Source organism: Glossina fuscipes, unplaced genomic scaffold (assembly GCF_014805625.2).
Source record: "Glossina fuscipes isolate IAEA_lab_2018 unplaced genomic scaffold, Yale_Gfus_2 110, whole genome shotgun sequence".
In the NCBI taxonomy this organism is placed as follows: Eukaryota; Metazoa; Arthropoda; class Insecta; order Diptera; family Glossinidae; genus Glossina; species Glossina fuscipes.
The window spans coordinates 923,705-934,173 of NW_023998453.1; the positions used below are offsets into that span (position 1 = coordinate 923,705).

General features: G+C 31.4%; 1 protein-coding gene across 2 annotated transcripts; it reads right to left on the reverse strand.

The window, feature by feature from the left end:
* Nucleotides 1-3,416: 3,416 nt before the first annotated feature.
* LOC119638878 (phosphatidylinositol 4,5-bisphosphate 3-kinase catalytic subunit delta isoform) lies at nucleotides 3,417-10,084 on the reverse strand. Of its 2 annotated transcripts, XM_038035959.1 has the most exons (11): nucleotides 9,754-10,084; nucleotides 8,620-8,809; nucleotides 7,896-8,549; nucleotides 7,100-7,818; nucleotides 6,820-7,023; nucleotides 6,552-6,758; nucleotides 5,413-6,000; nucleotides 4,161-4,467; nucleotides 3,922-4,092; nucleotides 3,734-3,853; nucleotides 3,531-3,659 (listed from the first exon to the last, which is right to left on the reverse strand). In XM_038035959.1, exons 2-11 carry the CDS (start codon nucleotides 8,761-8,763, stop codon nucleotides 3,531-3,533), a joined length of 3,243 nt encoding a protein of 1,080 aa, XP_037891887.1. In that variant the 5' UTR covers nucleotides 8,764-8,809; nucleotides 9,754-10,084. The 2 variants fall into 2 exon arrangements, with proteins under 2 accessions (XP_037891888.1, XP_037891887.1); XM_038035960.1 differs by lacking the exon at nucleotides 9,754-10,084 and having other exon boundaries at nucleotides 3,417-3,659; nucleotides 8,620-8,763.
* Nucleotides 10,085-10,469: the final 385 nt, after the last annotated feature.

The following is a 10,469-nucleotide window of genomic DNA, read 5'->3' on the forward strand; positions in this document are numbered from 1 at the left end:
ACCAATTAATAACTGCACCTATGACGAATATGATCCGTTCATTCGTCGTTGTCAGATTTCCTCATCAAATTTTATCATTATGAATGTAAACTTGTTACAAGAGTATATTTTAGAATCTGTGTATGGCATTACAACTTCATTTCATATTACACATACTCTCTGTATGACGAGTATACTCGTCATTTTGGCGATGCAATTTAAATCCACACTTAACTGTCAGTTTTTCCGACACGTCTATGGGCTTGGCCAATAGTAAAGTCAGAAAAGTTTAACTGTTCGTACCTCAATAAATCACTATCCGGGCCTATTCAAAGATTCATAAACTCGTATCAAGTATACAAGGAATATGGTTCCCTTTAGTAGCCAAGTCTGCCCATAGATGAGTTATTTGATATTTAAATTCGAGCAGGGTTCCTTTCGATAAACGCAGAAAATTTCGAGCACAACTTTGAAGGATAGGTATATCGGTCGATCACTGTTTATTAGGATAATGCAAGCGTCTCTTATTCGAATTTACTTGCCTTACCAAAAATTGGCAAAAATAATCTATATATATGTAATATATACATACATAATAAAGCAAAGCCCATTTTGGTGGCAAAATCCAGGCTTAGCGTAATATTTCTCAATTATTTCTATTAGCGATGGGCGTGAGTAGATACATTTACATGGATTCAAAGACCGAGTAAGTTAGAAACGAAAAATAGTTCGAATACTGCATTGACGGTCCATTTGTTCTTAAGGTACATTTAGAGGAATAAAATTGAAAATGGAGACGTTACACCTTAACAAGCTACACACTGGAAAATTGAGTAAAGTAGAGCAAGAAATAAAATAGAATTCAATTCAATAATTCATTGCTCATAAAAATTAAAAAAAATAATAAATAAATAAAAACAAAGTCAAATATATTCCTCTCAAAACTCTGCATGTACGTACACATATACCGCTGCCGGCTGTTATGGCTGGCATTGGTATTGAAGCATTGGTATATCTAGGTATTCACCATAAGGCGAATATGATTTTCTTATCATTTCTCTTTCAACCATTTGTCTCACTCCTTTTTCCTGTTTTCTTATATTTTCAACACATCATCTTCTTTATATTATTAGGAAAAAATAAACTTTTCCATTTGTCTATACTTTCATAAATTAATAATAGTTTAGCATTTAGTACGTAGCCTATGTGTAATTGGAGAACAGAAAAAAAAAAAAAGAAAAGCAACAAAAAAAAAAAAAAAACCGCGAAAAAAACTATTTTATAAAGTTTATATATATAATCTATACAATGAAATTTGTACTTTTGCAAATTTTTTCCATTTTATGTTATTGCTAAAAAGAAAAACATTCTAGTTTTTAATAAATTTATTTTTTATATTATCGTTTTTAATATAAAATAAAATTTACAAATTATTATTGTATTATGTAATAAATAAAAAAGAAAAAACAAAAATGAAACCTTATATGCTGAGACAAACTATAGATTTTTTTTTTTTTTTTTTTTTTTTTACTTTTTAAGTGTCAAAATATGTATGTATGTTTATTTAAGAAAGAGAAAAAATAAAAAAGAAAAAAATTACATATAAAAACTTTGCCTTTGAAAGGTAAGAGGGAGTAAGAGAGCTTTATTTGAAAAATATGTTCTATATGCTGCATTCACTTTCAAGGCGTCACGCAATGGAAACAATTTCAAGAAGAAGTTATTATTATCAATTTAATTAAAAATTTATGAGCAGTTAACAACACATAGCAGTCTGTCCGCGTAATCCACTAATTTGAAAACTTAATCTTACGACAAGATGGTAAGTCATTAAACTCTTACTATGAACGGAAATACTGCTGAGTTATGCAGTTACTCAACAATGTTCATAGAAACCTTATTTTTAATTGGGCGGGGACATAGTTGTTTCAATTAAAAAAAAAAAGAAAATAAATAAATAAATTTTGGCTCTCTTTTTATTTAAAATCCAATTAGTTGTAATAGATGATATATAAAATTTAAAAACAAAAATCAATTCCCCGGTAACGTTAATTATGTTTTAGTTTTTATACTCATGCTATTAACTTAGCTGCACGTTGACAACGGCCTTGTATAAAAAGCAACATTCGTAATTGTAAGCAGCCAATAAGGACTTAAGCATTGCGTAACTTTTTTTTTAAATTCTTTAATCCTTTTCGCAATTAAGGTAAGCAACGCAATTTGCGCTTGCCATCCTTAGATCTCTTGCTGACTTCCTTCACTGACAAGTCGAAATATTTTCATTTATAGCCCACATACGGGCAAATTTTTTTTATACCCCACACTGCTCGTGATATAAGTTGTACACTTGTAAGGATATATGCAACACCCAAAGCAACTTTTTGAGATGTCAATAGCTTTTATTATACCGATCGATAGGGAATCAAATCACTTTTTGAATTGATCTTGTCTGTTTGTCTTTAAGCCTTGACTGCTTGCATTCAATATGCAGACTATATTTTTGGAGAAATTTTCGTTGAAATTCGGTACAGTAACGTGTTTTGGCCCAAGGACCATTATAGTGTTCTTACTTGTTGTTGATTTGCTAATTTTTTGAATTGCATAGAAATACCCGTTGGCGAATCCGTAATCTGAAAACATATTCTGGTGCTTCGCTCTCTGTCGATATGATTCAAATATTAATGATATCATTAAAGAACCAACTTGTTGCTCACAATTATTTGCCATCATTTGCATCAATTTGCGTACAAACATCAGCCAAAAACGGAGTAAACGCTTCCAAATTCCAAAAAAATATTTTAAATGCTTTATCGACTAATTGTACAAAAATTTCATTTGAAATATAGACGAAGTGTTACGATTGACAAAAAGGACAGCTAAGAAAACCTTTTCAAACCGCATCGATTATCATCAGGCATTGACAAAATAGACCACCATTTAATTTTATATTATTACTATTATTTTTTTTTTTTATTTCAAATGATTTATGATAATAATGATTCATTTTTTTTCGCCTTTGCAGGTTAATTATTATTAAAACTAATGTAGAGAGTGCTGAACACTTTTGAAGTATTTTTTTAATGCGTTTCGTTATTCTTTCTTACATATTAGTTACAATGTATATATATATATATATATATATATATATATATATACATATATATGTATATATTTTATATTTATAATGTGATTTAATTTAATTCACAAAAATATCATAGTTTCTTTTCTTATTAATTTTTATAAATTTCAACTAGACAAATATTATATATGCTTGACTAAAAAAAAAAAAAATAAGAAAGAGGAAAATTCGAAAAATAACTAAAAATACCGAAGCGTGCGTGCGGTGTAGGTAATGTATACAATAGTAATATATATATATATATATATTCATATTTATATATATAGATGTACATACAAATATATTTAAATATCCTGTATGTGCCATAAGTGCATTTTATACTTTAGTTAATATATGATAACAGCTCTGTAAAAAAAAAAAAAAAAAAACTTTCACGAAACATGACCAAATTCAAAAAGAATAGTTGATATTTTTATTGTTTATTATTTTTCGAAAAATTATGTGAAGCCCAATTAAGTGATGTCTTCCAGGAATTGGCTAAAGCCTCGCTAAATTTTGAACGAAAATGTTCTCGAGCCTTCTCCGTAGTATATTCCAAAACCTTCAAAATAGAAAGAACGCAAACATTTTATATAAATTTATTTAAATAAGAAATTATTTATATAAAAAACATACCAAAGTCTCTTTTAAATAATTTAAATCTTTTTCTGATGATAGTTCTGGCAATCCGGTCGATATCATCATACTAAACAATGATAGTATAAGGCAGCCATGTTTGCGTAAAATTAAAAATGCCTTTATGTAAAGCAAATATAATTAAGTTGTTTTAAAAAATGTTTAAATATTCAAATTGACAAACCTACCTGCTCGCATTTATCTTGAAAATAACGAAATTCTTCGGCCATACGATCGCCCCGACCTTTGTTAATAACATAGACAAAATCATGAGTCAAAACGAATGGTACACGTTCACGACGCACGCCAAATTTCTCTTTAAAATGACCCAATATATGTCCAAAGTCAATATGAAATAGCTACGAAACGGATGTGAGATAAATTTTTTTCATGTTACAAATCAAGACAAATTGCATTAGTAATTTACCTGACCGTTCCGCTTAACCATAATGTTATCCGAATGTCGATCGGCTACGCCCAGTACATAGGTGGCAACACAGTAGCCTGCACAAGATAGTGTAAACTCATTAATCGCTTTATTCATTTCTTCTTCAGTTCTATTGTATTCCTTTAGCCAACTATAGAGAGAGCCTTTTTTGAATGGTGATGTCGCTGAAAACATTCCTTTTTCTTTTTGTATATTCGCAATTGTTTCGGCATTTAATACAACTTCAATCATGCCCAAACGCCTTTCCATACTAATGCAATTGTAGATATTCATGCGGAAATCCAATCTATAACAAAGAAGTAAGAAAGTTACATTCGGCGGTGGCCGAATCTTGCATGTCCATCATGCCCATCACTATGCTTGTCACATTCTATTCGCCAAGTTCTTTCATTTAATACCCATATCGCTGATATTATTAAGAAAAAATTAGCCCAATTTTAGGCAGATAATATATCTTGATTTGAGTAGTGTACAAAACAACATTAAACATTCTATTCTGTCTTTTTTGTCTTATGATTTTTATCTTATGAATAAGAATAAAACCTCAAAAGAGTGAACAAAATAAAATTTAATTACTTGCAGCTTTTCGTGGGCACGGCCGATTGTTTCCGATTATTTTGGACCTAGAGAATAGAATATCCCGTAAGGCTAATGTGGAAAGTTTCAGCCTAGTAGCTTTAATAATTTCCGAGTAACGAACAAAAATCCAAAAACTTTTGTTAAAAAAAACCGAGTTGCGTTCAGTTTACGCTCCACTGCGCACTTCTGCTCTGACCAATTTGGTCCATTTTTAGTAGCCACCTGCGTGCAGAAGCTTCCAATGTTTCTTCCAAATTTGAAATCATTTTTGCGACCAGGAGAGTACAAAGAACGCACACTATACATACACACAGACGGACAGACATGGTTGAATACGCTCAGAATTTCACGCTGATCAATAATATATATATTTTTAATAGGATCTCTGAAGCTTCCTTTTGGATGTTATATATGTTATGAAAAAAAAAAAACAAAATGAGTATACCCTCACAGTGATGGGTATAATAACAATAAACAAAAAAATTGTTTTAAAATAAAAATTTCGCTCTGCTATTTTCAATAATATTAATCATTTACAAATTGGAATAATGCTATTTATGATAGGGTCCTCCCAGAGATCACATATATCTGATATAATCTTAATATATATAGCTTAAAGAAAGTGTGAATGTTGTGGTAGACGTGGACTTACCCTTCATTTTTCCATAACTGATCCATAACTCTTAGCATTTGCAAAGTTAACATATCTTGCCTTAGATCATCACCATTTTTAAATATTATATAAATATCATTACAATTTTGGTCGGCATTTTCGAATACAATCCAAAGTGGCCGCATTTTTGAATCCATTACTTTGCATTTTTCTGGTTTAACACCTTTGCAACGAAAACTAGGATTCAATGGATTCTGTATGCTTTGGAAGACACCGCTGTTGCGTTGATTGTGTAAAAAATCCTGCAATAAATTGCGTACTTTATCTTTACTACCTTTTTTAGCTAACATTGAACCTTGTTTCAATTTTTCAAGGGCATGCAATTGTTTACGTAAAAGCGGGACGTGCGGCTTGCAACCTTTAAGATAAGCTTCAAGCAGTAAACCAAATCGTGTTTGCATAGACGGTGTTTGCATTTCAGAACGCAAATGCCAGAAGAAATAATGGCCGATACGTTGATTACGCAAAGCCCGTTCAAGTACAAAGGAGACAAGAGCGCAATCAAGATATGATTCGTGTTTCATGGCTTGCACAAGTTGCAACAAATACAATAACAGTTCCTCATCTCTATAATAAGAAAAGGAAAGTGATTAAGGATGAGATAAATTTTTTTTATTTTTATAATCGCCACGACGATATGTGCTCGATAAGTTTCCCACATATTCCAAATCAAATTCTTTGGTAAGTTAGTAGCTTCTCTGCAAACTAAAAGCTTTATTTACATACTCCTTGTATGCATGGGGTGTTTTTCTAATCCCAGGCAAAATTTTTTTTAACTTTGCAGGAAGCTTTAAAAATTGAAAATTAAATCAAAATCTCCTTAACTAAAGGCTGTAGAATATTAGTTAAAATTATTTGGCATCAAGGACATTGGCAATAAGCCGACCGAAAAAACATTTCATTCATTTTTTAACAATAACAAATTTGTTTTTTTGGATGATTTTCGGGATGATTTTATCACACGCTCAGACGGACATATGTAAATGCATATCGCGCTAATCACGCTGAACCAAAGTATAGGTACTTTATAGTGTTTCGTTTATCTATTTCTATGCAGGAAAATGTACACGATCAAATATCTATCTTATGGTGGCTTGTAAAGAATATCATTAATTTACTTTAATAAACGCAGACATCGTATAGCGAAATTGCGTACCGCAGGATCAGGATAAGCATAATCTAAAAGTTCTAATGATCTTTCGACAGAAATAGTGGGCCATTGTTTTAGCAGAGACCACATTTCGGCCACTTCATCACGCTCGTTCCAGTTAACACAGTGCAGGAGTATCGATAATTCTTCGGGTACTTCTTCTTTTATATCGTATCTGCGGTAAAGCTTAAGTAAATAACTAATGACTATTAATTAGCGAATGATAATTTTCATACCTTTTGGCCCATATATCGTTCCGGTCTTGATCATGCATTTCAAAGATTTTATTAATGCTGCGCAAATACTGTGACAACATTTGGCTCACACTTATTGAAGCATCTTCAGTGTTGCTGCGACTTAATGTTTCATTATTAGCCAAATGAGATGCATGCAGTAATACCAATTCCTCTGAAGGATATTGTATGTTATCATAACCATAACTGAAACGGGATAATTAATTAATTATTAAATTTTTCTGCGTAATTTAAAAAAAAACTTTATTCGTTTTTGTTATACTTATGGAATGTGAGTTGTATGACAGCACATTCATCTTTACGTGGATTCGGTTCAATTGTGCCAAGCGGATGGAAGATCTCATCTGATTGTATATCATCGGCATAGGTCCACGTATACAAGTTTAATAAGCCCTTTTTCAATTGATGCTTATAATCAAATAATGTAGTATTAACCCAAGCCAATGGATTTATACTAACATTACTATCTTTATAAATTGTACCGTCTCTACTACTACTGGTATTTGACGATTTTTTCGATCGTGTTGTTTTTGTCACCTCATAGATGACAATACATAAACGCGTCATACGGGGTAAATTTTGCATTTGTATATCGAATGCAATATCTTGCTCGAACGTAAATGAACGATTATTACTACTGGGTATATCGGTTGAATGATGAGCACATAATCTACGTTCGCCATGATATAAACCAATATGTATGCCGATTTTTATACCACGCACTAAATCACAATTAACATTATCGATACGTTGCAGACGTAAACGGAACGGTTGCTCGATATCCCAAGACATTTTTATTTTACGTTTGGCCAGAGTCGCAGTCGTTAACTCGTTGTTAGTTTGATTTTGTAAACGCAAACTATCTGGTTTTGGTGGGCGTTTGGGGGCAGCATTCAGTTCTTGTTTATAGCTTATATAAGACTGTAGAGTATGTATAGGTTTTAGCACAACATTAGGTACGTCAGAACCGGACAAACTTTCCTGCATTTACCCAAAATTCATTTAAAAAATTTAAAATTAGTCAATTTCTTTCTCTCAAAATTGCACAATTTACACACCTGTATATAGATGAATTGTATTAAGGGATAATCACCGAACAAATATTCGTCACGGCCGCGCACTTTTAATATATAATCGGAAGCACGATCGCTTACTTTTATCTGCGATTTACGTACTTTCGATAGAGCCGAATCGATTAAAGTTTTCGGTGTATGATTTTCATTGACTTGTATTGTAAATGATGTCTCGTCATTCTCCAGCTTGACTACTATTAGAAAATTCGAATTTTTTAAGCGTGCCTTAATAATTTCCGGCATTACGGGCGTATTCGCTAACCGCATGGGATTCTCGTATAATAATTTTTCGGACCAACTGAATTTTGAACGTTCCAATTCAATTTCATCGCATAAGAGAGTCATTCGTTTACGAAAGTCATCTTCTTCAGGACTACGTTGCGAGCTGTATTCTTCAAAAGATTTACCGATCATATTGCTAACCATTTTCGATAATTCATAATCGCTAGAAATAGCGGTGGCTTCACTGCGTTCGGTTAAGCGAATAAGGCAAAAATAAGGCTGCAGATCGCATAAGCGTTTCGATTCATCGGTAAATGGTTCTATGCTAGCAAAATTCGTTATACCACTGACTTCGTAATTGCAAGAATCCTTTATAAGAGTATATAAGGGATAATTTTTGGAATATTTTATGGCCTCCTGAAATTCAAAACAAGAAAACGAGTACAGAATTTTATTTGTTTTTTTAAATACTTGCGAAAATAATTACCAATTTAATATCTCTGATGGTGGATGTGGAAGGCATATGGAGTAACATCATTAGTCCATTGGGCAGAAAGACCATTATATGGACATCCGGTGGATCGTTTTTCCAGATGTCAAATGAAAATGATGAAATACTCAGCGGTGACATTCTTTTTCCTGTTGTAGATGTTGTTTATGCCGTCGTCGAAGCTAACCTGCAACAGCAAAAAAAGACATGAAAATAAATAGTAAGTATTAACTTGTTGTCTTTATATATTTTTGTATTTTTGGAGCTGAAAGTAAGATGTAGTATTAAATAAAAATTTATCTCAATTTTGTTACTGTTATTATACTTTTCTATTTCTGACTGTTAACCTAAAAAAAAAAAAACAAAAAAAAAGGAAAAATGCTGTATCACACCACTACTTATTAGCCTAATTTCCTTTTTGTGTTTTTACTCCTGTTGTAATGAAATAGTTTTTATTAAAAACACGCGCAAGCGCATATATTAAAATTTATTTAGGGTACTATAAATACTACATCCACTCACTTGCAAAGCCCACACACTCTTTTGGTACCCTTTGAAGCCTACAAATTAATATCAATGCTCGTATACTCATTGTTGTCACTTATGATGTGTTTCATACGATGATGCAGTTGTTGTTGTTCTCTTTTAAACTTTGCCTTTATTATTTTTAGTTTTCTATATGTAAAACGGACATAGATGATAGTTTCATTTCTAGTACGTCGCCAGTTAAGATGTTTGCACTTAACGTTGCCATGAATGGGAAAGCGGTAAATAGAACAAAAAAGTGCGCAAATAAAGCCCACAAAATTACTATTGGTTCCATTGCTAGCAGCACAAATCACATAAGTTTCATTCTTCACGTTTGGCTGTTTAGTCAATGAAGCAGAGGGAAACATCCAGGTAAGGAGTAAGAAAAACACATTGACCATATTTATTCAATACTTAGACACTGCAACAGCTCATCTATCCACATAAACACACTTAAGTGTACGTATATTTGCAAGGAATGCAGTTTAAAAAAATTAAACGATTGTTGTTAATAAACGTTGTCTCAGAATTTGTTTTTGCGGTAGCACTATATAAACGCACAAATAAACGCAACAAAAATTGCATTTAAAATTTTTTGCTTACTTTTAATAGTAAATCTCCTTATGCTGGTACGTTTATCGTTTCAATAACTATATTTTAATGTTTTCCTTTTCACAATAATTAGAGCGCAACCTCAATATTTTCCCAAGAAAAAAAAGTCTTCCTTTTTGTTTTATTTCAAAGCTTTTCTGCACACATATTTTGCATTTTAACAAAATCGACATATGCTTTGAATCATATAAGAATATATTCGTGTATAAATCATAGCTTTTTCTTACAATAAATTATATTTCTTATTAGTAGTTAAACTTGTAATTTAATTTAATAAAATTTTTTTTTAGTAAATCTGTCGCTTGCAGTTCTTTTCTGCTGTTTTTAACTGTGTGCGTATGTGTTGTGTCGTTATTGGTTTTATACATTGCACATAGTAGCCAATAACCCAAAATTTTTTCATTCGACAAAATAAAATCTTCATACGATTATTTAAAAGCGAAGGATTGAAAAAGAGTAACTAAAGAATTTTAAATGCATTAAAAAATTTTTTTAATAGATTATCATCAAAGCCGACTATTCCAATTAGTTTCTATACGAGTTATTTCAAAAAATTTCAAAAGGTCGAATGGTTGTAGTCAATTTTTATACGATTCTTTTTTGTTTCTCTTGATTCCTTTAAATAATAATTTTGAAACGATCTGGTAAGTTTTCAAATAATTTTTCCATTTGAGTACGTTAACAATCCCACTTTTAATATCCTATAC